Genomic DNA, 27,704 nt, shown 5'->3' with positions numbered 1-27,704 from the left:
TCAATTTTCTCAAGAACTGCACTTATCGACGGTGTAAGTCAGCAATCACATAACTCGGTTTGCGACGTCGCAAACTTCCTGTCATACTTTATTTTTTAAACGGAAAACTACTCACCGGCAATTCTTTAAAACTGCCGTGATTTTTCTTCTCTGTGCGAAGACAATGGAGAATTTGCACGCAATTTTTTTATTGCTTCATCTGAAAGTGCCTAATGAGCTGAGTTCACAATATTTTTCATAATTTTTTTCTGACATGGGAAATTGGAGAAAAATTGATTTAAAAGTGAGAAAATGTGCCGCCTTGTGACGTCATCTGGCGGCATTTCCCATTTAAACACATGTATTTTAGCAGAATCGGTTATTTTGTCATATCTCCTCTAATAATTGCTCAATTTATGAATCAAGGGTATCTTCGTGTTCAGTTCACTCAGAGGATTCCACTTAAACAGGAAATTCATCAAATTTCAGACCCTTGCAAATTCTCCATTCTGCATAAGCTTCAAGGAATGATGTCAATTTGTTCTCCTTTAAAAAAATAACATAGAGGCGGAGATTTTCAGACACCGCAAACGAGTTATGTGATTGCCGACTTACACCGTCGTTATGCTCCTTGTCTTCCAAAGTTCCAAGCCCCTTAAATTGACTTTTTGATGCCTAAAATTCGGAAAGTGGAAGCGAACTTTTCACAGAGCATGCATTAAGATTAAAACTAGCTTTACTTGAAATCATAATTGTCTAAATTTTCTTAAGAACGACACTTATGCGCCTTGTCCTCCGAGCGTTTCAATTTAAGTATTGCTATATATTTTATGATTATGTTCTCTAAGTGATTAATTAGTGTTTACAGCACATGCTCGTCGCGGCGGGGAGAAAAATTATGCACTCGCGTAATTTTTTCTGTAGCGCGGCGTTAATTTATTGCAAGGGCACCAAAAGTCTGCCGGTTTCTTTTGTTTATGTACTTTTAGAAAATCTTATGCTTTATTGTGATTTCTTAAATTAGTATTTTTTATTTTATCATATCATGCTTTATCTTGAGCCACGTTAGGTCATTTTTAAGTGAAGAAATTCTAGGAATGAGTCCACCCAAAGAACTCGATACTGATATCAAAAGTGCTTTCGAATGCGCGATATTTTTCCTCTGAAAAAAACTTCATCTTTAATACGTTGAATTTCTTTGTCAAATTCGATACATGACTTCTTTAGTCTCATGACAAGAGAAGTGCGATTTCAAATTTCGGAAAAAAATGACGAGTTGTTGAAATTATGGAACGAATTGATGCGATATATCGCTCGTCGCTCTGACACAAAGTATGGCTTCCTTCGAATCACCTTAAATTTTAATGTTCTGCAAGTATCAGTGTGTCATAACATTTCATTATTTGTACTTATTTTCGAATTGCCGGCAAAAAAGTAAGTGTGTGAATGACCTATAAAACAACGAGTAGATACTTCTTAAGTTGCCAGGTTGTGCCACAAAATGTGAATATTTAATATGGGTTTAATTGAAGAAAAGTGCTGATTTTCAGCATTATCTGGCGACTTCAGATAACCTGTGAAAGAAGGCATAAAAAATTGAAGTCTGCAGTTGCCTTTTTTTTAAAGAAAATCCCACTCTTTCCTGAAACAATTTCTTGTAAAGTTCATCAGAGTTATTGTATTTCATTTGAATATTTTATTTTTCATTTCTTATTGTTGCAAATTGTGAAGAAAGGCAAAAAGTGACAACTTATGCGGAGAAGACGATCCCGGGGGGGGGGGGGGGTGTTGTGTTCCTAGACGGCAAATCTCCCCAGTAATAAACGGAACGACAAGACCTCTATTTTTCAAAGTCCATGCGGCCCTTGCACAACCCAACCTAATACTCTGTCTCATTGAGCGTCTCGACTTCTCAAGTTCTCGACCGGGGAAGGGGGACTTTCGATTTCAAACGAGATCGGCGAGAAAAAGAGGTGTCCTCCTGGCGAGACGATGAGACGAGGCGTGGGCCACCGCGCCGATGGGAAACGTAAACAAAGGGGTGTTCCGCGAATTCATCGCCGAGTCCGAGGGTCGCGGTCTTCTGGGACAGCCCCGTCGGTAATTAAGCTGGGTGGCGGGTCCGAAAATTAAGGCCGTATCGGGCCGCAAGCCGACGGTCCGGCCGCAGAGGCTGAGGCCCGCTGAGGCCCATGAGCCAGCATCAAACCTCAGCATCAGCGCTTGAGGCTGGCTCGGTCGGCTCTCCAGCATCGGGCTTCAATGCCCGAAGCCGGCGGCCGGCAGGTTGAGCGCATCAGGCTCGGAGCCGTATGCCCGAACGGCCGCTACCTGGGCATACGGCATTGATGCTGAAGCTACGAGTTGATGCTGTACAGCATAACCTCATGAGGCGCCTCAAATGCCTGTAATCGGGTTTTTCTTCCAAGACAAAAGAAGATGCACAATTTTAGCAACATTGCAATGCTCCAGGTTCCTTTTTGCAAAATACAATCCATATAGCTCTTTTTCAAGAACCCCTTCATCCATGATAAACTTTGGGAGCTGCCCTAAGCCTACTTTCTAAAACCTTAAGGCCTAAATTTTGGCCTTGTTGTAAAAACGAGAAACTTTTCTCACAGGCCATGCACTAGATTCCGCCAAATGAGATAAATAGTTGCACAATCTTAGCAACACTCGATGGCACTTACCGGTCTTTGAATTTTCACCCCTCGACCGACGGAGTGAGAGTGATGAGGAAGAATAACGACTCGGTCCCTTGTTTTTGGAACTATTTGGTTATGAGGCGATGGAATTGGAGGGGAGGTTCATCCATGCGACCACCTGATTACGGCCCGGCTCAACGGCGGGGGCGGTGATTCCACGCGCCATTATGATACACGATCGTTGTCCCTACACGCGTTTCCACCTTATTGATGGCGCTTAAAGCAATCTTGGTGGAGGCAACGAAAATTGGGCTCGTTCCTCTCCCGCGCTCACCCGTGACCACCCACGTTGCCGAATGGACCACTAGACATGGTACGAATTTAAACAATTTGATACATGTTTCTTAACAAGAATTTCACGTAAAACACGATTCACACAACGAAATTTACTGAAACCAACTCCTTACGAAGATATTAACCTTTTATTTCACATTGGTTACGCGAATTTTGAACTGACCGCTCACAGGAAACTCAAAGCTCTACGTGAGTTAAATCGCGCACTACAACGGTTTCAGCAAGCTTCTCAATCGAGTAATGTTCATTTCCCACCATGTAGCGTTCAAAATATAAGCATGTTGCTATAGCTGAACCGAAACGTCAAGATTGAGATGGCCAGATTTTCACACAGCAGAGACTGTCATGATAACGTTTAGCGCGCGATGTGAATCATGTAGAGCATTGAGTTTTCATGAGCGGGTGGTTTGAATTCACGCATCAAAAATTATGAAACATCTTCGTAAATAGTTGATTTCGAGGATTTTCGTCGTGCGCATCGTGTTCTACGTGAAATTTTGATTAAGAAACATGTATCAGAATGCTGAAATCCTTACCTTGTCTAGTGGTCCATTGCGTACATAGCGTGTCTCAACACCACCATTTCGGGAATTATTGGAACATGATGCAATGAACAACGTTAGATGTTAAAAATAATCATTATTTTTAATTACAATATTATTAAGAATTAAAAAAACGAAACCTCAATTAACCCACTTACAGAATCTACTACAGAATCCCACTACACTCAAAATCCCCTTCTCACTCCAGCCCATCGACCGTCTTACCCTCCTTCCGCACCCCGTTCATCGAGCGTCTTAAAAATGATTTTATTAGAATAGAGAGGATAATTTTTAAAAATGTGAATTAATACTAATTAATGGTAGTTATAGTCATTTTCTCAAACGGGTTTGCCTCAGACCGCTTCCGGGTTACGGGGGTGAATTTTTCATCATAAAGTCCCTGATGGAACTCCTGTGGGCTGGGCATTGAAATTGATGGACAAAGCAATAGATAAAGAATACAAAGTTTGGAGCAATCCTGTTGCTTGAAGCCGGTGGTTGGAATGGTCAAAGAAGATAGGTGAGTACGAACTCTACCCATTAGAGACCCTATAAAGGAGAATTTGCGGTGCGAGAAATTTCGTGTCTATGTGGAATACACCAAGTAAACTGAGCATGAGGATACGTTTGGTTCATACATTGAATAGTTATGGTAGAAGATATAACGAAATGATCCAACCTGCTGAAATACATGTGTTCCAATAGGAAATATCGCTGGATGATGTCACCAGGCGGTGCATCTTCTCACTTTTACATCTATTTTCATACTACTTCCCGTATAAAAAGATATAAAAAATACTGCGAAATCCGGTCTTTAAGCATTCACAGATGAAGCATTAAGGATTTTCGTGATAATTCTCCATTAAGTGGTCCATCATTTCCCACCTCAGTCTGTAACAACCACCCGTTTCAATCAACAAGATCGCTTCATTTCCCCTATGTTCTCTTTTTCTATAGCTCTCTCTATCAATGTCAATAACCAACCCGCAGAGATCATCAGTTAAATGGGCAAGAAATCTTAAGGGTGGTATATTCACTGACGTCTCGGCATGACCGCTACATTCAACTACAGTCGGTGCATTGCAGCACTTCGGCAACAATGGACTACTCTGATGGGGTGAAAACAAAATGATTGTGGCGGGCAAGGCCGGAACCTTTAGATCGGAGTATTGGAGCAAAAACTGGCGCACATTGAACACAAATTGTGGGCTCAATGGCTGAAAAACAAGACCACCTGTTGATTTACACCAGTCACGTCTGAGGAGACATCAATTTATGATGTTTTTTTTGTGGCTCAACTACACCTTATTTTTTATTTTGCTTTCTTACTAATTGTAAGTTTCAAAAGTTTCTCAGTTTCATAAGGGTGTTTTTAAGGTTTAAATTTTCTAAGAGCTTGAGTTTACTAAGTTTGAGAGTTAGTAAGTTTACTTCGTTAAGAGGTACTAAGAGTTAAGTTACGTAGATTCAAGTTAATGAAAATTACCCTTTCGATGCATCAACGCTGAGGTATTTAAAACTATATAGATTTGGCTAGTATATCTGTATATCGGTGTGTATCTGTTTCGAATGGCAACGTTTTCCATGGGTTCACATGAAAGGCATTTGAATTTTGTTTTTCCTCATAGGAGGATCGGCCGTTTTTTATCCAGCCTGAGTTTAATTTTCAAATTTTAGCCAAAATTTTGTGCGGACAAGGGTCGTAAGATTTGAGAGGTCCCTGGTTACATCGTCTTTTTTTCGAGTACCCTTGAATTTGGAGAGGTATAATTCATATTTGGGTTCACCCGAATGTACCAGAAGTTCCTTGAAATATTAATGATTTCTACAGTTACACCTATTTGAAAATCATTCTCTTCCTTCTTCCACAGCATTCTCTTCAACAAAAAATGTTTAATCCGAAATTTTAAATTTACATCGTGATTTAATTACAAACTATATCGTGATAAATGATTCGTCCTGGGTGTTTGGGTTACTCCGAATGGAGCTAAGGTGAAAATGATCATACTTTTGAAGTTAAAGTCAAGCGACGCATTCATCAATATAATAATTTGACTATTCGTGTTTCCCTGTAGGACGTATAACATATTTTGATAAGTGAAGGCACTTTTTGGCGATAGAAACCACATCCTTCGCCTAATTACATACATACATACGAGTCGCTTTTATAGCACTCTCTGGCGCTCTGCGGAGTTTAATCGCCACAAAACTAGGACCTCTCACAATCCAACAGGGAGTTGACACTCCCTCATCTCATTTAAAACCTCACTGAGAAAAAAAAACACATTGGATCTACAGTCCAGACTCTTGAAAACATTGACTAGAAAAAATACTCTTGATCCAATCAGATTTTTGCTTAAATAAAAAGGAAATCCGCCCAAATTAATAGGCTTGGTTATTGATTTAAGCAAACATCTGATTGAATCAAGAGTATTTTTTCTTGTCGATGTTTTTAAGAGTCTGGACTCTAGATCCAATGTGTTTTTTTCCAGTGCTCCTGTCGCCACCCTTTCACTGGGCGGCTTAGCTAAAAACGAAATTCAATGTAGGGGTTCAGCTCGAGTCGGTTCCCATCCGTGGATTCAGTCGCGAGCTTGGTGGGATCCAACTAGAGTACCTGTATAGCGAGAGTATAGACAGATGTGAAACTCCGAAAATCCATCAGGCCTTCACCGATGCCTCCGCGAATAAAGTTAGGGCCCAGAAATGCAGCCAACCTATGAATTTCAATTATCCACAGCGATTCATTAGAACAATTGATACGAACCATCGTTTATAAAGCACGTATTTGACTTAGTTTTTGCATAAATTTACTCATTTTTGTGGAAGAACGCTCATTTGGGTACTTTCTTAGCCATCTTCGTTGGAATTGGAATCTACAGACTGGCAGTGAAATTTTGTGCGTTAGAAGTTGGTTAGAAGGGTGGCTGCACTTTCGAGCTCTAAGCCCTCCATGAAGTGATCTGTCCATACTGCCGGAGGTGAGACCCCTGTGCGGTGTTCAATTGTTGGGGCTGGATGCTAGCGGGTGCCGATTCGAATAAGACGTAAACTTTGGTTAAACGCTCCATTTGGGGCCCTGTCCTCCACGCCCGCACCCGCCCGGTGATTAATAACTCTTTTTTCGGGTCGACCCTCCACCGCACCCGCGACCGCCGGAGCCTCCGCGGGGAGTTGCCCGGGACAGCCAGGAATAATGGTAGCGAGATTTCCGGATTTCCAGCTCCGGAGCCTCCGAGATTGGAAAATTCTCAAGCCCTCCCCCGCCCGCCTCCAGACGGAGCCCTCGCGGTTGCGGAACTCGGCCTTGGTTTTGAATCAACATTTCAACAATCAAGTCCCACTTCATTATCCGGCTATGTTCCGCAGTGTTGCCGCTCTGCCGACCACGAATGCACCCTCGGAGGAAAAGGGTTGTGTTGAAGGACCCCAGTAAGGAGCTAACGGCTTGTTCAAGGATTCGGTAGACGTACCTACGGAGGAAAGGCCTGCAGAGTGGCTTGAGATTAAAGCAACTCAGGGAAGATTGGAAATTTTACTGATATATCTCATGAAATCACACAAGGCTGTCACATATTTGAGGAATATGAAAAATTCATTCCAGGGGCAAATTATGCAACTCGCCATATATGAACCAAACAACGCGGAAAAATCCCTAATTTTTATTCAGCACTGCATTTTTACTTTTTTTTCTGCTATGGGAAACGTGAATGATTGAAGGAGTACTTAAAACAATTTTGGCAGCGTTTTGATAATTGTGCAGCATGAGCTGATAACCCACGATTTGATGTTTTCCCTTGTAAAAATTGGCAGTAGAATCTGTGTTCCAAAATACCATAGACCTACAGCCGGCTGTAAGATTTCCAATAGCTTCTATAGCCGGCTACACAATTTCTTATAGCCTTTTATAGCCGATGGCGACTAAGCAACAGCCAGGCGATAAAGTGTATGCTAAACGTTACTAATTACGGATGCTAGGACTTAGTGAGTTTTTGGACAACTGCTCTCTTTTTGGGCCGTCGTATCTTGATTTATTCTGCGAGAAAAGCTCCGTACTTTTGATGGATGCCTGTCATTCCTAATATATTCGATTCAGTTTCGTATGATACTGTGCAACACCTCTGGTGTGAAACAGTTGCTTCAAGCGCCGTGGCACGCTGCGGCGCGGCAGGCGGGCAGCCTGCGCGGAACGCGCATTGGCGCCTACAAACCTAACAGGGATACTTCGCGCGTTGCGCAATGCGTGAAGTATCCCTGTTAGGTTTGTAGGCGCCAGTGCGTCGCCGCTCCGCTTTGTGTTAGGCTTTAATATTTAATCTGACGGAGTTAGCGTTATTCAACTCATGATTTTGAAATGTTTGCACATCCTGTATGGATTATTCTCATTTTAATTGATGAAAAAAAATATGCTAGTAAAGGAAAATATAATGTGTGTTTTGTAAATATTAAGGTGGTTCCGTATCAAACTTAATGATTTCCAAAGCACACGAATCTCTACACAATATCTCATAGCATTTTATAATCGATGGCAAAAAAGCAACAGCCAGGCGATAAAGTGTGAAGCCCGGCGATAGGAACTATAGCCCGGCTGCATAATTTTTTATCGCTTCGTATAGCCCGGCCGTATGATTTTCTCCGCATTCTACAGCCAGCTATAAGATTTTCTGTAGCCTTCTTTAGCCGGCTGTAAGAATTCCTATGGTACTCGTATTTTGAAACGCAGCTCCTATCACCAATTTTTAGCAGGGTTTCTTTCATATATTTTTGAATTTTCATGAAATGTTTCACGTGAAATTGTACGATCTTAATTCTCATGACATGTTGCCTTCCTGGTCTCAAGCAGTGTTCACTTCCTCACAGAGATATGTAGATACTAAGGTCTGCATATCGTCCCAAATAAGTGATTTTCGAGGTAGCATTGCTATACTAAACTATTTTCCCCCCGAAACATTATTTGATCAACACAGTATGCATTGTATATTGTATTGAACATATATATACTGCAGGCATACGTGCAAGTATGCCAAGGCCGTGGCTCTTGCCAAGGAGCAGTTTTTTGTTGACAACTTAAAGTCTGAATTTTCGATTCAATGTGTCAGACATCGAACCCTAGAAAAAGTTGCTCTCAAGTACGAGAGTCCTCAGGCCACGATTCGACAAAAAGACCCCAGTCGTGCATAAGAAAATAAATTTAGATTAACTAAAAGACAAAATGTTGTATTAAATTAAATGTCAACGTGCACATTGGAATCTGCCATAAGGTGACGAAGTGGACCAAGTTTAACAGAAAGGAGCCAATTCAAGTGAGTTAGGAGTCGTTTTGAAATCAAATAGTCGTAAATTTACTCGCGATAAAAATTCAGAGTCGAGAAACATATTTGCGCTTGATATAGGTCGTTAAACTTCGTCCTTAACATTGAGTCTTACGGAGGAATTCAATTTTGAACCTCTTTTCCTCGATGCAAACTGGATTTGACTCAATTCGTCTCTACTAAGTAAACTCAGTCCGAATGATGAAACAAGGCATGGATCTGGAAATTATTCCTTTTGCTAATGCTTTAGAGTCAAAAGTTTCGCTTTGTACAAGAGAGGAGAATTCCTTTAGTGACGTCACCACTATTAGCGTCCATATCCCGGTTGGGGCGGTCGGGTTTCTCGTGGCGCTCCGCGTCGGAACTCGGAAGGAATGACGCGCGTCATTTCAGGAAGTTCCGGAAATTTCCCGGATTTCCGCTTATTTAAGCTAACTCAGAGAAACTTTACCATCGCTCCCAGGTAAATCCACAGATGAGTTTCAGGAATCGTTGTAAGGCGCTTGTTCTACTAGGCAAATTTTCATTCCTGCCTAATATTTCACTAAATAAAAAAATTCTACTGCTATTTTTAGTAATGTATTTAATATCCCTAGTAGCAGAACCATAGAAGGAAAAGATAAAGATTATGTACGAAAGTTAATTTTTTAATATAATGCATGCATACCGAGAAATCTCGGTAAAATTATTGACTCTCGGTAATTTTACTAGACCTCGGTAAAAAAGCCAATATTTTTTATCGACTGTGGTAGAATTATCGAGATAAAATGGCAAAGTCACCGGGAATTGATTACCAATAAAAGTGGCATTCTTACCTAAAAAAACAGTAAAAATACCGGTTTATAGGTAAGCTTACCAGTCTGTCTTGGTAAAATTACCAATAATTGGTAAAAAAGTGAGATGGAAAAGGTACCAACGGACCTTGGTAAAAACGCCGAGAATTTTTTTTCAGTGCACTGTTCAAAGAGTAAGAGGAAAGAAGTGGCGTTCTTTTAAATGCCACCTTTTTCATTAAGAATATGCGTGAGAGTACTTTTCGGTAACTCGTGAGGCGTGGCTTAGACTCGATTCTTGCGGAATGCGTAAACATGTCTTTCCGCTCGAGTGCGAAGGCGCCGCGCGCGGTAGACGCGACAGAGGTTGATGGCTCAGGTGCCGAAAATTAAACGAAAGTCTTTTAATTTTCACCCAGAGCGCTCTGCTGCGACATGACGAGCGCTCCGGCAACAGCCTCCTGGGAGAAAAAGCGCGAGCGACGAAAGGAGAAGTCCTAATCTGTCTTTCACGTTTCACACCTTTCAGAAAGTGAGCTGCTAAAGAGGAGCAGGGCCGCCAGAGGCACTCCTATGTAGGCCATATTCTTGGCTCCACGATAACTCCGTCTTGCGGGCCGCGTGTCATTTGCGAGGTTGCCATTTTGAGCTTCAAAATACTCTTAATTGGACCGAGTTCATCAGAAAGGAACCAACCCACATTAAGTTGAAACTGAGAAAAAGAGGTTTGAGGTTTTATTCTTGCCTACACGGAGAAAAAAAAAACTCCAACATTCCTCCCTCAGTAATCATGCAATAACAATATTCCGTTTCTTCAACGAGCCCTTACATCTTACATGCCATAGGAGTTTGCGATGTGATTAGTTTTCCTCCTTACCTAAACTTTCGCGAGGAACACGAAGGTGCCTCTGGTTTTTTCGAACAAAATCTCCAGCCAAAAAAGCTCACTCAAGCTTTAGAAGCAAACTAAATAAACTAAAGTACAAATTCAGGGGTGCAAAATCTCTATGATCCCTCGATCCAGGCTCACAGTGTGCTTCGGTTGGAAACGGTGTGCATCGCGGACCGCGGTAGTATAGATCCAGTGCCGAGAAATTACCAATTTTCATCGATTAAAGCGCGCTCAGTAGGGAACGCGCAATGCGTGAAGTATTCCTACAGTCCTGTAGGCGCTATTCGTTCCGCGCCGATCGCACTGTATTTGGCGCAATGCGTGAAGTATTCGTTTAGTCTCGTAGGCGCTATTCGTTCCGCGCCGATCGCACTGTATTTGGCGTAATGCGTGAAGTATTCCTACTGTCTTGTAGGCGCTGTGCGTTTCACGTCGATCGCACTGTGCACGGAGACAAAAGCTTCGTGCGTGGGACCCGAAGTTTAGGTCATATGGATCTCTGAAGTTTTCAGATGAGCTCTGAACACTTAAGGTCTAGCTGCTGAGGTTTGGATCACACATCTGAAACTTCAGTTCTTACATCTGAAGTACTTCAGATGTGAGAACCGAAGTTTTTCGGATGTGAGAACCGAAGTTTTTCGGATGTGAAAACCGAAGTACTTTAGATGTAAGAACTGAAGTTTCAGATGTGTGATCTGAACCTCGACAGCTAGACCTAAAGTGTTCAGATGCTCAATCTGAAAACTTCAGAGATCCATATGACCTAAACTTCGGGTCTCACGCACGAGTTTTTTTTCTCCGTATATAAGGCTCAGCGAAGAAAGAATACTTTGAACCCTCTTTACGTAAACTAAATTCTTTTTTTCGACTTTCAGTTTTTAGCAGGATAAAATATACGACTGGAGGAACTCAAAAACATTCTTAATTCAATTTATTCGAAAATGTGGGTTGGTTCCTTTCAGATAAACTCGGTCCAATTATAACTACCTGCCAGTCCATAAAAATCTCTAATATCCTCATCGTCACCACGGTGTTCAGGATCTACCCCACAAACATTTTGGGACTAAAACGCTCAAAAATTTCATTTTTAAAAACGTGGCACCCAGAAGAAAAACTATTCATATTAGAATCGGCAATGTTTAGGGCACAAATGGAGGGAGTGGAGAGTGAAGCTGGCAAGCGCGGGGATGATGACGGCTTTGACGATTCGTCAAGTTCGGTGGTGTGATACTCCGTTGATTGATTTCGGGCCGGAAAGTGGAAAGTGCCGATGCCTAAAATGAAACGGTTCCGGTGTCAATTTTTGAGGGCTCCACTTTTTCCATCCCCCGAGAATGAGCCGAATGATACAGGGCTGGTCTCCATCCTGTACATTTTCGACGCGTTACCTAGTCGCGCTCCATTATTGCCCAATGGGGCTGCATTTATTCAATTTTATGAATATGAAAAGTGGAATATCAAATGGGCTAATTTTTGAATCGAGACTCGTTAAGAAACAACACATGAGCTATTAATGTTCCTATGCAGACAGCGGGCTGATTATTGAAATTGATAGACAAAGCTATAGACAAAGAAGACATAGGGAGTATGAAGTGATCCTATTGGTTGAAATGGGTGGTTCCAATTGACTAAGGGATAAATGATGGACTAACTATGGGGTCTTTCGTGGGTTGCCGTTAGATACTCTATCACCTACCTTATTTGTCCATTGCAACCACTCGCCTCTACCAATAAGATTCCTCCATTTCCATTTCGTCTTCTTTGTCCATAGCTTTGTCTATAAACTTCAATAATCGGCCTGCAGGTGCTCTTTTTTTTTTTTTTAACTAAGAGGTCTCTCGTGGGTTGCCGTTAGCTAGGATGCACAATACTTTCCACTTTTGTCCATTGCAACCAATTGCTTCCACCTCAGGATCGCTCCATTTCTCCTTTGTCTTCTTTGTCTATCGATTTGTCTTTCAATTTCAATTACTAGCCCGCAAATAGATGATTCTATAAATGAGTCTGCATTGATAGTTCCTCATCCCAAAACTTAGTCGAAATCATTTTGAGCGCCATGAAGCGGTGAGGATGTATATATAACAGTAAGGCACTGGTTTAATTGCAATGAAATATTATTCTTATGACTGTGTGATACCAATTCATGTTGGAATTTGTATACTAAGTATACTCCCAACATAACCTCTTACATCTTGAAGACGAACGACATTGAGTTTCCTTTTGCTATGTCTCGCCTGTTACAATATCACTTGGATGTGTTTTGCTCTTTTAGCAACCCTTATTTTGATTTTTGAGCAATACCAGCCCATAATTACTATTCTGAAAGTTGAAGCTTTTAATTTTGATACTCTATGAAACCGTATGTCATAAACCAACTTCAATAGGAGATGAATTATTTTGAGACCTCAATATAGGCGTTTGATAATCTTTCATTGCAGATCAATGCGGTCTCTTTAAACATCATTCACTAAAATACAAAAAAAAAAAAAAAAAAAAAAAAAAAAAAAAAAAAAAAATGAATAAAAAAACCTTAAAAATAGTAATAACACGCTCGGGAAAAGCTTTATTTTATTCTCATTTTTAGTTTTTAGGCACGTTCAATTTTTCAACGTCAGCGATTTCCATTCTGAAGGGTCGATTCACGCAATTAAACATCCAAAACTAATGACTTCCTTGTCGTGACAAGGCCACTTACATTAATGTCTCCCTCCACCGTTGTCCGTTAGCATGATTTTGTTCTATTTTTGGTTCAACTTCTGACTTCTAGAATTTTTGAGAGGAAATTATCGCAGATTTTTCCGTGAAATTCTCAGAGAATTCTTAAAAAGGAAAAAAAAAATGTTACACGGCATTTAGTTCATCAACGGTGATTGGACCGGTTTCGTAAGAAGGGCCCAAGTCACAACAAGATGTTTGAAGTTGTATAGTCTTTCACGAGACTCAATCATAGGAATAAAGCTCAACGCCTATTTCAAAATTAAAAAAATATACATCTGGACTTTGAACTTTTAACAAAAGAGAATCTGCGGCTCATGCCTGAAAATACTCTCGATTCATATATTGTTCGAAATGTAACTTGGTCCTCTTCTGTTCAATGCAGTGCAAATAGTTATCCCATAAGATAAACAAATATAAGCGGAAATTTGCAACGTCGCAACCTAAAAAAGAGAGTTTCAGCATGGATTTATCACCGTGACGCTTAAATTTTCCAGCGCACGATTGTGACAACAGCGCTCGGATGTGATGTTAAGTAGAGTTTTACGGGCCCTGTGCTGCAGTCGTCTGTTGTGACAGCTGCACGGTTAAGTTGCGCTTAAGCGACCGTTTATGGCCTAATTCATCGAGCTATCCCTGTTCTCCTTTTAATCTGCCTCCATTTTTATCGTTGAATACCCTAGGGAATGCAGTCCGAAGGAAATGACATTTATAACTCCTAGCGAGGACTCTCCAATCAAACGTCTTTCTTTCCTCAATGAAATCAACTCCGCGATCCATCGGGAGAAAAAGGCGAAAGAAAAATAATCAAGTGCTTCTAGACGTTTTCAGACGGGGCTTCAATTTGGCATCAATTTTACTTTTCTATAATTCATATCTTCAAAATGTGTCATGTATTTGTTTTTCTAAATAGGAGATGGAAAGGATTTGTCGTGGGCTGTAGAAGTACGTTAAAAAATTTAAGGGGTTTAAAAGTAAATACCTTGTGATAATTTTTCCGTTCCAGTTCTGGCGATTAAGTTGTTCAGGCTATGTAGATTAAAGGAAAAATCACCAGACTCGGAACGAAAAAATCATCACAAGGTATTTACAATTTCGAATCCAGTAAAGTGATCAAATCCTTCAATTTCAGGGTTTAAAAGTCTCAAATAATCTACTTTTCGTTTAAGGTAGAAAAAGAAATAACTGGTATGACCATTTAGATGACCTTTCAGTTGACCACCTTAAAATTAAAGTGGTTCAATAAAAAGTTATTTGCTAAAAAAAGTTTGGTCAGTTGATTAAAAATCCATGTTTTTCCCATTCCAGATCCAACAATCCTTCCTCAGTAATCATGTAATAACAATTATTCCGTTTCTTCAACGAGCCCTTACATGCCATAGGAGTTTGCGATGTAATTAGTTTTCCTCACTTACCTAAACTTTCGCGAGGAACACGAAAGTACTTCTGGTTTTTTTGAACAAAATCTCCAGCCGGAAAAGCTCACTCAAGCTTTAGAAGCAAACTAAATAAACTAAAGTACAAATTCAGTGGTGCAAAATCTCTATGATCCCTCGATCCAGGCCCACAGTGTGCTTCGGTTGGAAACAGTGTGCATCGCGGACCGCGGTAGATCCGGTGCCAAGAAATTACCAATTTTCATATTGAAGCGCGCTAGTAGTGTACGCGAAATGCGTGAAGTATTCCTACAGTCCTGTAGGCGCTATGCGTTCCGCGCCGATCGCACTGTATTTGGCGCAATGCGTGAAGTATTCGTACAGTCTCGTAGGCGGTATTCGTTCTGCGCCGATCGCACTGAATTTGGCGCAATGCGTGAAGTATTCGCACAGTCTCGTAGGCGCTGTGCGTTTCACGCCGATTGCACTGTGTATAATAACAAAGAAAATCCATTACTTTTTTAAGTTAAACGCTTCAATAGCTAACGAATGTGATAGCTGAGTTTCCACTTTGTGTATAAGAAGATAAAAAAGTCTTCGAAAGCAAAAGTCAACCATTATGATAGCATGCAAGATTATCAGAGTATGGAAGTGCTTCTACACGGAAACAAGTGTCAAGGTTTATCCCCTAAAATCGTGGTAGCACCCCAATTGGTTGGATGATGTGGACATTTCCAATTATTTTTTGTAGTACCGCAACATTTGGGTTAGTAGCCTAATTTATTTGGGTACAACCACAATTAATGTGGGTACTACTTACCACAGTTATAATGGGGTTGCTGCTACAAGAAATAATTCGAAATGTCCAAGGTACTTAACCCTAGAGTCCCTTTATGCTGAGAAGTAAAGACAATACGAATCCATTTCTGATTGGTTCCCATATTTTAAGCCTCCGCAGAGTCACAAACGGGAATAAAGATTACATTTTCACCAATTAATTGCAAAGAATATAAACTGAAATGGACCAGGGAATTAGGGGTGCGGCAAGGAACAAATGGAATGAGAGAGGGAACGAAGGCAGGAATTTGGGAATGACTTGATCAAAGATTACGAAAAACATTCAATTTGTGTAATCTTTATTCTCGTTTGTGGTATCCATGAGCCGCGTTGTCTCAACTCTCCCTTTCAAGGGACACTACTTAACCCTTACCTCGTTTTTTCCGTGTATTTAGCCTTTAGGCCCTCCACCCAGACCCTAACTCTTATGGGTTCCTCTCCACTTGGAAGTTGACTCCAAACAAACCCGGAAGATGATAAGTAAGAATAGATGTTAAATCGAAAATCCTCACCATACGTCGGGGCTTAATCCACACTTTGTCTACCTCCCTCTTCAAATCGAGTCCTGACTGTTCTCCTCTTTTCCTCGTCTCTCCTCGCTTATTTTTTTATCTGACGAAAATGTACCGCCAATGGGAATCCTTTGTACTGAGCATCTCACGAGACCCAGGAAAACCTCGATCCTGGGCGCAACGCAAGTTCTAATGAAGTCATATCTGCTCCGGATTTTCAATAAACGAAAAGCGTATCCGGGACCCGCGGTTGCCAGGTCGCGCGATAAAATCTGGATATTTTACACGGGCTCGAACGGGGGGATTGCTGATTTTTCAGCACTATCTGGCAACAGCGCATGGGGTCCCCGTTTGGAAGGAGTGCTGACGCCGAGCGAAGGCGATAAGCCGAAACGGTCGTTTGTGAAAGCCGCGCCCCGGTTGACTCTTTCGAACAGAAAAGGGTGAAGTGTGTGTGTGTGTGTGGTGGTGGTGGGGGGGGGGGGGGCGAACATTTGGCGGGAATCGCGAGTTGGGGCTATCAAGTCGCAGTTACCTCGTGTGCCTCGAGCTTTCTGCCGGAGAATAAACCCCTGTCTCTCGTTGAACTTAACCCGATTCTGTTCGTCGGCGGAGAGGAGAGCGCGACTCCGTTGACACATTTGATGGAGGGGTAACATCGGAATGGAATCTCGCTCTAAAAGGTTCGAAGCCTCCAAGTGATACGTGTGAAATGCGGGCACAGCTGAAAATGTCCGGGTTTTTGGTCACTCAGAAGTGATTTTATTTCAGTTGGAATAACCAGAAAGATTCGATCGATTGACCAAATTTTTAGTTATTCTTTAGGTTAGAGGCTGAGGCTAGGTCCGACTCTGATTCATCTTAATATTTAGAAAGTGTCCTGCTTACCTAGTACACTCCCGTTTTCCTCACTACCCTTCGTCGTTTGCGACTTGCAAATGACTTGCGCATTCAATAATTAATGGCTACAAAATCTGGGTTTGATTGTTGCTATATACTAATGCGTAGTTTTTACTAATCAAAAGTGTCTCAACCGAAATATTTGGTAAATGTAACCAAAAGATATAGTCTATTCAACCGAAACTTTTGGTCAATCGCAGCGAATGAACCAATAGAACTTAACCGAAAATGTGTTATGTGTTCTACTCCTCATATTAACTCGTAATTTTGGTTACTTTTTCTCACGATAAATAAGCAATTCAGTCTATGAACATTTTCTTTCTTTCTTTCTTTCTTTCTTTTTCTTGTTCTTTTTCTTTTTCGGGAAGGACAAGACTAAAGTTGAACGGAGCTATTAGAATAGGATGTGTTGTTGGAATAACTCACATCCTCTGTAAGCTCCTCAAAGCGGCCCAGTTAGAGCGGTTCAAGTATTACGTAAGGAATTTTGGCCAACTTTCAACTCCTCTAATCCAACTTGGTCTTGCCCAGGCTTGTTCAGTTCTCTGTCAAGAAAACAAAATATGAGAGTAAATTAAACAATATGAAATTCAGTTAGGCTGATATTCCCATTAAACCCGTCAATTTCATGTTGCATTTTATCCTCCCAGCTTTCAGAGCTTGCTCAAATCAAACATCCCATTCCAACATGACAACACTTGCCAACCGAATACAACCCCCCTTCACCTCCCCACGCGGGGAGGGATGCTTTTCTGATCCTTTTCGCGGAAGGGAAATGGATGTTTTATTGAAATACCAGCGATTTGAGGGCGCATTTAGGCGCGGGGCATTTGTTCTCGTCTCGTTTTTGCGGGAATTTGGGGGTGGTTGAAGGGCGGAGGGGGACCTTTGCCTGAGAGTGGCGTCACATGGTCGTCGCATGTCCCGCGAGGGATGCGAGTCGAGGCATCGCGCATCAATGGGGCTAAACGACCCGCCATCAGCCCTCAGCCGCTCACCGGACCTTACCAGCCGCTCACGAACATGCGTCCACTCAAGCAAGCAGAGTTGTCGCTTCCGCAACTTGAAATTCAGCCGCACGAACATGACATGTTTGTCCATTAAAACTTAACGCAAAACTTGTGAGCGTAAAACACGTAGCAAACATTTCCGAAACACACAAAGTCACACGGAAAGTCCAAAGTCTACTCGTAAGAGAGAGGTTACAGTTGATCGCATTCAGTATTTTCAAGAAAATTGGAGAAGAAAAAAACACATTGGATCTAGAGTCCAGACTCTTAAAAACATCGACAAGAAAAAATACTCTTGATTCAATCGGATTTTTGCTAAAATCAAGAACCACGCCTCTTAATTTGAGCGGATTTCCTTTTGATTTAAGCAAAAATCTGATTGAATCAAGAGTATTTTTTCTTGTCAATGTTTTCAAGAGTCTGGACTCTAGATTCAATGTGTTTTTTTTTTTTTTCCAGTGAAGCGCGGAAGTCAAATTTTTCGAACTCGTTTTTTTTTTTTTAATTTTTGACGCTCAATTTAAGTGACACTCGCGTTTCACATGAACAGAACACTGGAAAAAAAACACCTTGGATCTAGAGTCCAGACTCTTGAAAACATTGACAAGAAAAAATACTCTTGATTCAATCGGATTATTGCATGAATCAAAACGAAATACTCTTAAATTAAGAGGCTTGGTTCTTGATTTGAGCTAGATTCTGATTGAATCAAGAGTACTTTTTCTTGTCGATGTTTTTAAGAGTCTGGACTCCAGATCAAATGTGTTTTTTTTTCCAGTGCGTAGTAAACGATTCATACGACGAAAAGTCTGAAAATCAACTCGTGAACGAGGTATCAACAAGTCTTTTTAACACAGATCAAATGGCCCATTGTTTGATACGAATAAAATAATCCGAAAAAGAAACATTTTAATGAGTATTCCAAGTGCTAAACATGGCTTTTTGACGAGATTTATACGTGATGCAGTTGGAGGGAACCCTCACTAGATCAATCGGGTCATCCAGAAACCGCAAGACGGTGGAAGTCCACGGAGTTGACAGGAAACGTTTTATGCTCAATAACTCTGCGCGGACGGCTCAGTGAGACGGAATAAATGTTCGGGAGGAAGTCAACCGCTCTCCTTCCTGCCGGCTCCTTAGAAATGACAAAAAAATGGAGCCATTTATTCGGAATCGGCCGCCGCGCGCCGTTTGCCAGAATATGAAAAAGAAAAATATTGATACGTGCTCGGAAGCCGCAAGCTTAGCCTGGGAATTTTTTAGGGCGCCCCGCTCTTTTAAAAGACGCTCCCGCTCCCGCTCCGTGTCAATAAAGTGGCTCCCGATCTTTGTTATTTTCTCGGCGGTCTTTTGAATCACGCTCAACTTCTGGCCCAAGTTCTTACTCCGAATCGGGCGTGTACGAGGTTTTTTTTTTTTTTTTTTTTTTTTTTTTTTTTTTTTTTTTTTTAACGAAACTTGTACCCAATATTGAGTTAGCAATGAAAATATGCCTCCCTCGGTCCCATTGTCAGTTTCCCGCTTCCTCGTCTCAAAGTGAACACTGGAAAAAGACTCTTGAAAACATTGACAAGAAAAAATTCTCTTGATCCAATCGGATTTTTGCTTGAATCAAAACGAAATCCGCTTAAATTACGAGGCTTGGTTCTTGATTTAAGCTAGATTCTGATTGAATCAAGAGTAATTTTTCTTGTCGATGTTTTTAAGAGTCTGGACTCTAGATCCAATGTGTTTTTTTTTCCAGTGTTGTCTCTACCCAACGAATAATAGAAATATTTCTCATGTATAAATGCACAAAATGAGGACACCGATAGGAGAAGAACCCTTTACTGTTCTTTTCATGTTCTCTCATCTTTTTAATTTTAAATTATTTTAAAAAGGACCTCACAAAGCATTTACATTTTCATTTAGGTGTATTAAAACAGTGTACATAATGAACGTCGGATTTATATACCCCTCTTTATATTTTTGCGTTTAATTATTTGGATATTTTAAATGAAGATTTGAGGAAATGAAATTCATATAACACATTAAGCACCTAAAAAAACACTTTTTGACCACAAATTCTTTATTCAAGTCGCATCAAAAAGCGACGAGAACAACACCGACCAAAGAACCAACTAAGAGGTTCGAAGATTAAAGCCATGTTTACTCGTGGATAATGAACACTATAATCTACGAAACGACAATTCTCGTTGTTGTTGCTTATGCTGCAAACTGCAACCGTCATGTCAGTTAGTTCCTGAATACCAGAGCAAGAAACGCCTTCATTTGTCTCGGATGCAACACCATTCTGACACCGCGGCATATCTGCATCCTGCGGACGGAACGATTTGCTCTAACAATAAGATTAGCCTCATCACTATTTTGGATAAACTGTCAAAGCCTTAGGTGCCATAACGTAACATTTCATTTCAAATGAAAGTGATTCTCCTGTCGTTTTGTGTGATGAGCAAACAAAAATTACATTGAAAAATATGAAATACTACCGCTGGTGCTGTAAAATAACAGTCTTTCGCGTTAGCTAGTCCAACATGGCAAAAGTAACACTGTTTGAATAACGAACAAAAGAGTTACAGTGCTACACTTTCGAACAGATTTTTCAATCGGTAATGATAGACATCGGTCGAGCTACCACGGTCGCACTATTTGTGGTAAATATCAGTCGCGTGGCGTGCTTTACGATGTATCGATTGTTATGCTGTTTAAACCTATGGAAAAGGATCGATAATAATCACCTAGGGTGTTCGCAGCGAACACCTTCGTAATCGATTCTTTACCATGGGTTTAAATGGCAGAACAATCGATATATCGCAAAGCACGCCACGCCACTGGTAAATATGGATTGCATTTTGTGAAAATGAACCAAGAGCACTCCGGTGACGCTAAGATTGAGCAACTTTTTTTACCCGACTAATATAAACTGATCACCTAAACGAGTTTTATCTTTACTCCCAATAAACTATAAATTCAAGACGAAAATCACCTTTGTAAATTTAATTTTTTGCATGATTTCTGTATTATATTGCAAAGAATGTAAGTTGTACGTTCCTAGCAACTTTATGCTCTTGGTTCCTTTTTGCAAAATGCAATCCAAATATGGGTTGATATTATTTTGCAACACTCATTTTTTAATGTAACTTACAACGGAAAGCTAGGATTTATTCTTGCCCAGAAGTACATTTAAAACTAGAAGTACTTTTTTTCAAGGGAGATCAAAGGTGTAACCCGCCTTTTCTTATGGTCCCAAAAAAAAAAAAAAAAAAAAAGGAATTCCCTTTGTAAATTTAATTTTTTGCATGATTTTAGCATTTTATTGCAAAGAATGTAAGTTGTACGTTCCTAGCAACATTGAAATGCTCTTGATTCCTTTTTGCAAAATGCAATCCATGTAAACTTAACGACGAGAATTGTTTACGTCACTAGACTTCCTTTGCTTAAAGTGATAAGATCCCGCCACAGAAGCCTGACCTGCCATTTCTGTTGTGTTTATGATATCAACGGTAACTAGAAGGTATAGTAAAAATTTCATTTTTTTTTTTGTTGCAGGAACTTCGATCCTGATCGCAGCGGAATTTCTTTGGCGAGACTCGGAACGATGCACCGATTAGGTATGTTGAACAGTGGCGTGGCGTGAATTGCGATGTATCGATTGTTATGCCATTTAAACTTATGGTAAATAATCGATTATTAAGGTGTTCGCTGCGAACACCCTATTTATCGATCCTTTTCCATAGGTGTAAATGGCATAACAATCGATATATCGCAATTCACGCCCCGCCACTGATGTTGAAGTGTTTAACCTTCCGTTATAAGCTACGATGGGGTACATAATTTGAATCTAAAGCGAATAAAATAGTTGATTTTAGTGATTTTATCTCTAATAACAGCGGAGATTTGCTCTGAGAGGAGGGGAATTAAAATATAAGTCCCCCTAAAATATATTAAAACGAAACCCTTAAATAAAGTTCCTCTTCGAGTCTGGCAAGGAGCAATTCAGAGTCCAGGTCCGTGCTTGGAGCGAGGAAAGTGAGGCGGGAGGCAACGTAACTCTCTCGTGAGAGTTCCGGGGTTAGCGTGCTTTGCGATATATCGCTTGATGTGCCATTTAACCGTATGGAAAAGGATCGATAAACAGGGTATTCGCAACGAACACCTTAACAATCGATTCTTTACCACAGCTTCAAATGGCGATATATCGATAATCGATCATTCACGCCTCGATCGCCACTGGCTGGGATTCGCCTTTCCGTAAGTGACGAGCAAATCCCTTATGCGGACAATTTAGGGGCCGTGACACTCAGGGGACGATTTTTCATCCTTGCTTACTCCTTTCTTCGACCCCGAGGCCAATTAATTAATTATTCTGACAATTCTGCCCAGAACTCACTCGCGATTGGACGTATTTCTGCCAAACGGAACTATGCGCATTAAGACATGATCCCTGTTATGCATGTATTCTTATGGGTCTCAGGGCTCATGTCATAATGCACATAGTTCCATTTGGTAGAAATACGTCTAATTGAAGAGCGCTCCGAGCGTCTTGCTGCCAACCCCACCGCTGTTGAATCGTTACCTCGGTCGATAAATTGCATTGCTGAAACAAGGTTTCGTCGATTAAAATCGTTCGATAATCGAGCTCTAGGTTCATCTTTTTCGGGATATTTAGACAAACATAGTCGTACTATCTGAGTTCTGATTTTTCACTATGAATCAGTTACGTCAATCACGGAGTAGTGTTTTTATGAAAACTCAAAATTACCACGATTGTGATGAGTGAGGTAAAATACGACATGAGGTGACAAAGTAAATAGATGTAATACTCTAAAACAGCTTTGAATCTTTACTCTGCATCATTTGATTGCGGGGGGGGGGGGGGGGCACCGAAAAAGTTCAATTGTTTATTCTCTTAGAGCATTTCGAAGTTTCAGAGAATAAATACGCTCTATAGCATCGATATCAAGGTCTGAACTCAGAGAGTACATCGGTTTTGAAACGGAACAGAAAGAGAAGAGATACCTCGATTGCAATTTTGGATGTTTTCGGAGGCGCCAAGATAGCATTTTAGGCTACTTTCGCCATTATTTTAAAATTTCAAAAATTCGTCTGTTATATTTCACAAAATACTACCTGACACCATGTTTTACCAAAACTCAATCGAACAGGAGCCGAGATAGCATTTTAGACCACATCCATCATCTTGGATATTTTCGAATTGTGAAAAGTTGATTCAAAATTCTCGTTGTTCGTCAAAGAATGCCATCCGGTACCAAGTTTCACAAAAATCGATCGAACAGGAGCCCCATATCGGAGGATCAATAGGACTCTACACAGGGGTAAACGATAACAGTCAATGTACGTACGGCAAGGGGCCTTCATTTTCGTCTGATACTGTGCAACACTTCCGAGGTGAAATAGTTGCTCAGAGCGCTTTCAACGATATCGCTTCAACTTGATGGCGATTACCACGGAATTTACAGTCATGCCTGTGCGTAAGTTACACATTTTTTCATCACCGACGGTGAGGTAAAAGACACACACTGGTACAGATGTTCGTGTTATTGTGTTAATTTCGGTTAATATTGGAAGTGAAACAAAAACCATCACAAATTTTGTGTTGCCTTGATATACAGTTTGCGGTGAATTTAGCGTAGAAAACATTGTAGCCTTGCTAAAAATGGTGAGAACAATTGAGTAGAAAATCAAAGTCATATGAATAGAATTTCAACTTATACGAATAGAATTCAACTCAAATGAGCAGAATTTCTCGATCCGGATCGGATTTTTGCTTAAATCAAGAACCAAGCCTCTTAATTTGAGCGGATTTCCTTTTGATTTAAGCTTAAATCTGATTGAATCAAGAGTATTTTTTCTTGTCAATGTTTTCAAGAGTCTGGACTCTAGATCCAATGTGTTTTTTTTCCAGTGCATATCGGACACGGTATATATGTAGATTCAACGCTGGACTCTCGTGAGTTGAAATCTCTAGTCATATGAGTTGGCGAAAACTGGATCGAGAAATTCTGCTCATATGAGTTGAATTCTATTCGTATAAGTTGAAATTCTATTCATATGACTTTGATTTTCTACTCAATTGTTCTCACCATTTTTAGCAGGGCTACATTGTTTTCTACGCTAAATTCACCGCAAACTGTATATCAAGGCAACACAAAATTTGTGATGGTTTTTGTTTCACTTCCAATATTAACCGAAATTAACACAATAACACGAACATCTGTACCAGTGTGTGTCTTTTACCTCACCGTTGGTGATGAAAAAATGTGTAACTTACGCACAGGCATGACTGTAAATTCCGTGGTAATCGCCATCAAGTTGAAGCGATATCGTTGAAGGCGCTCTGAGCAACTATTTCACCTCGGAAGTGTTGCACAGTATCAGACGAAAATGAAGGCCCCTTGCAGTACGTACATTGACTGTTATCGTTTACCCCTGTGTATAGTCCTATTGATCCTCCGATATGGGGCTCCTGTTCGATCGATTTTTGTGAAACTTGGTACCGGATGGCATTCTTTGACGAACAACGAGAATTTTGAATCAACTTTTCACAATTCGAAAATATCCAAGATGATGGATGTGGTCTAAAATGCTATCTCGGCTCCTGTTCGATTGAGTTTTGGTAAAACATGGTGTCAGGTAGTATTTTGTGAAATATAACAGACGAATTTTTGAAATTCTAAAATAATGGCGAAAGTAGCCTAAAATGCTATCTTGGCGCCTCCGAAAACATCCAAAATTGCAATCGAGGTATCTCTTCTCTTTCTGTTCCGTTTCAAAACCCATGTACTCTGATCTGATCTGACGATATCGTTGAAGGCGCTCTGAGCAACTATTCCACCTCGGAAGTGTTGCACAGTATCAGACGAAAATGAAGGCGCCTTGCCGTACGTACATTGACTGTTATCGTTTACCCCTGTGTAGAGTCCTATTGATCCTCCGATATGTGGCTCCTGTTCGTTCGATCAAATGTGTTTTTTTTTCCATGTCTCGGAAACTTGTCACCGCATCAAAAAAATCATAAGAACAAAATTATTTTATTTTTCAAATTTACCCTCTTTGTCGGTGTCTCCTGGTCAGAAATAGCACTTCTGGAAATGAAAAAATTGAATTTATATGCGTTGAACTTTTCTACTCCTTTAAGTAGAATATTCTAGTGGTATTCGTAGAATTTTCTCTCATATTGGTAGGATTTCTACTCATATGAGTAGGATTTCTACTCATATGAGTAGGAAGTTCTACTCATGTGAGTAGATGAATTCTGAATAGCCTACTCGTCATTTTCAGCGCGGAGAGAGTGGAAAAACGCATTCTTCCGATTGCAAGGTTGGTCTTCACCACTCGTTCTTATTAAATTTCTTTAAGAAAACTAACTGAATTTTTCTCTTGAAATCGTCAACCAATGGCTAGGGTTATTCTGTGTTTCACTTCCCGTATTAACCAAGCTTTGTTTTTAAAGTATGTGTCCCATTAAAGGAGGGTATTTTGGCCCTAACTTTGGTCGAAAATTGAAACAGCTTAGAATGATGTCATGTATGGTCAAATCGACTCTTAATAATCTAGGTATACTCTGTGAGAACTTGTCCTTATTTGAGATGGTTTTGAAAGGTTCTTGCCTGATTTACCAGCGCAAAGTAGTGAAGTTTTGCGGTTTTCTCGAATAATTGCTCATTTTCGATCCTAAATTAGATTGTTTTTGTATAAGGGTGATTTCACGATAACAGGAATAGTTAAAATGTGAAATACCTTAGAAATAAAAGTGCACCAATTTTAACAGGATTTCATTACCTTATTTTAAAGGTATTAAACTTCCTTTTTCCAGCTTTGGCACGCTCTATTTTAATTCAGTGCAAAGTTAAAGTGATTGATAAACAAGCCATTGAATCAGGTATCAGCGCTTCCCGCGGGACTGCTGGAGGTCCACGCAAACATGGCGGCCCTGCCAAATTGTGTCGGTTACGTAACAGACACAGCGTAACCGACACTCAAAAATGTGAGATTAAAGATGATACAAAAGATGAAACTTGGCAATTCTTGAGTTACGGGGTGGAATTAATGCTGCCTTAAAAGTTTTCTAAACTTTGGAGACTTCCTTTTAGTTTAATACTATTAAATTGAGGTTTTTGCGTAGTGAGGAATTAGTGCTACACACGTAAAAATCACTGGTTTTCATAATAATTAAAGTTTTCATTGTAAAAAAAACTGACTTATCAGTAATGGTTTTGTCAAGAAGACTTCAGCGAACAATTTGATGGCAGTTTTGAAACTCCTGACTCCATCTGGCGAGATAAACACTGCACTTAATACAACTGCAAAAATGTGTTGCCAAATGTGGCGACACCTCTTTCTTATGACTTTTCTCGCTCAATAATAAACATTTCAGTTCAAACTGGCAATTTTCTTGAACACTAGAGTCTCTTTTCAGCAAATATTGCTAAAGAGTTCATGATCAGTACTGATTTGTTACCGCAAATTGCTCTTTTGCTTCAAAATCGGGGTTGGCGACGCGTAACCGACCGGACATTTTCGGCCTTTAAAGTCTCATATTATTAAATATAATAATAATTCATCATATTTTTCAGCATGGATAGGTTCAGGGACATCATTCCTATTGATTAATTAATTTGGTTTTCAATCGTTTTGCCCTATGTCGTTCATAACCCACGGCGACACGACTATTCCTATTATCGTGAAATCACCCATGAGCACAAGCGACTACCACTTTCTCCTTTAAATATGTCGTGATGGGTGTACTAAAGATTAACATATTCGAATATGAAAGTGGTAGTCGCTTGTGCTCTTACAATCTAATTTAGGATCGAAAATGAGCAATTATTCTGATTCTATTATGAGCTGCAAAACTTCACTAAGTACTTAGCGCTAGTAAATCAAGCAAAAACCTTTCAAAAACACCTCAAATAAGGACAAGTTCTCACAGGGTAGATGATCAAGAGTCGATTTGACCATACATGACATTATTCTAAGCTGTTTCAATTTTCGACCAAAGTTAGGGCCAAAATACCCTCCTTAATGGGATACATCCTTTAAAAACAAAGCTTGTTTAATACGGGAAGTAAAACACAGAATAACCCTAGCCATCGGTTGACGATTTCAAGAGAAAAATTCAGCTAGATTTCGTAAAGAAATTATTAAGAACGAGTGGTGAATACCAATGTCGCAATCGGAAGAATGCGTTTTTCCAGTCTCTCCATTGTTTTCTACGCTAAATTCACCGCAAACTGTATCAAAGCAACACAAAATTTGTGATGGTTTGTGTTTCACTTCCAATATTAACCGAAATTGACACAATAACACAAACATTTGTATCAGTGTGTGTCTTATACCTTGCCATTAAAAAATGTGTAACTTTCGCACGAGCAAGAGTGTGAATTCTGTAGTAATCACCATCAAGTTGAAGCGATACGGTTGAAGGCGCTCTGAGCAACTATTCCACCTCGGAAGTGTTGCACAGTATCAGACGAAAATGAAGGCGCCTTGCCGCACGTACATTGACTGTTAGCGTTTACCACTGTGTAGAGTCCTATTGATCCTACAATATGTGGCTCCTGTTCGATCAATTTTTGTGAAACTTGGTACCGGATGGCATTCTTTGACGAACAACGAGAATTTTGAATCAACTTTTCACAATTCGAAAATCCAAGATGATGGATGTGGTCTAAAATGCTATGTCGGCTCCTGTTCGATCGAATTTTGGTAAAACATGGTGTCGGGCAGTATTTTTTTAAATATAACATACGAAATTTTGAAATTCTAAAATACTGGCGAAAGTGGCTTAAAATGCTATCTTGGCGCCTCCAAAATCATCCAAAATTGCAATCGAG

General features: G+C 40.3%; 1 protein-coding gene across 4 annotated transcripts in view; it reads left to right on the top strand.

Moving 5' to 3' along the window:
* The window catches only part of LOC109043809 (uncharacterized), a 149,118-nt gene that overhangs the window by 117,512 nt on the left and 3,902 nt on the right, over nucleotides 1-27,704 (top strand). For all 4 annotated transcript variants that reach the window (XM_072299989.1, XM_019061126.2, XM_019061125.2 and 1 more), the window contains one exon: nucleotides 21,397-21,458. In XM_072299989.1, coding sequence (XP_072156090.1) covers nucleotides 21,397-21,458 — 62 coding nt within the window. The remainder of the gene's footprint in view (nucleotides 1-21,396; nucleotides 21,459-27,704) is intronic.

The sequence above is a fragment of the Bemisia tabaci genome, chromosome 4 (genome assembly GCF_918797505.1).
Source record: "Bemisia tabaci chromosome 4, PGI_BMITA_v3".
Classification (NCBI taxonomy): Eukaryota; Metazoa; Arthropoda; class Insecta; order Hemiptera; family Aleyrodidae; genus Bemisia; species Bemisia tabaci.
The sequence above is the reverse complement of the archived record's forward strand: the minus strand, read 5'-3'. Positions and strand labels throughout refer to the sequence as shown.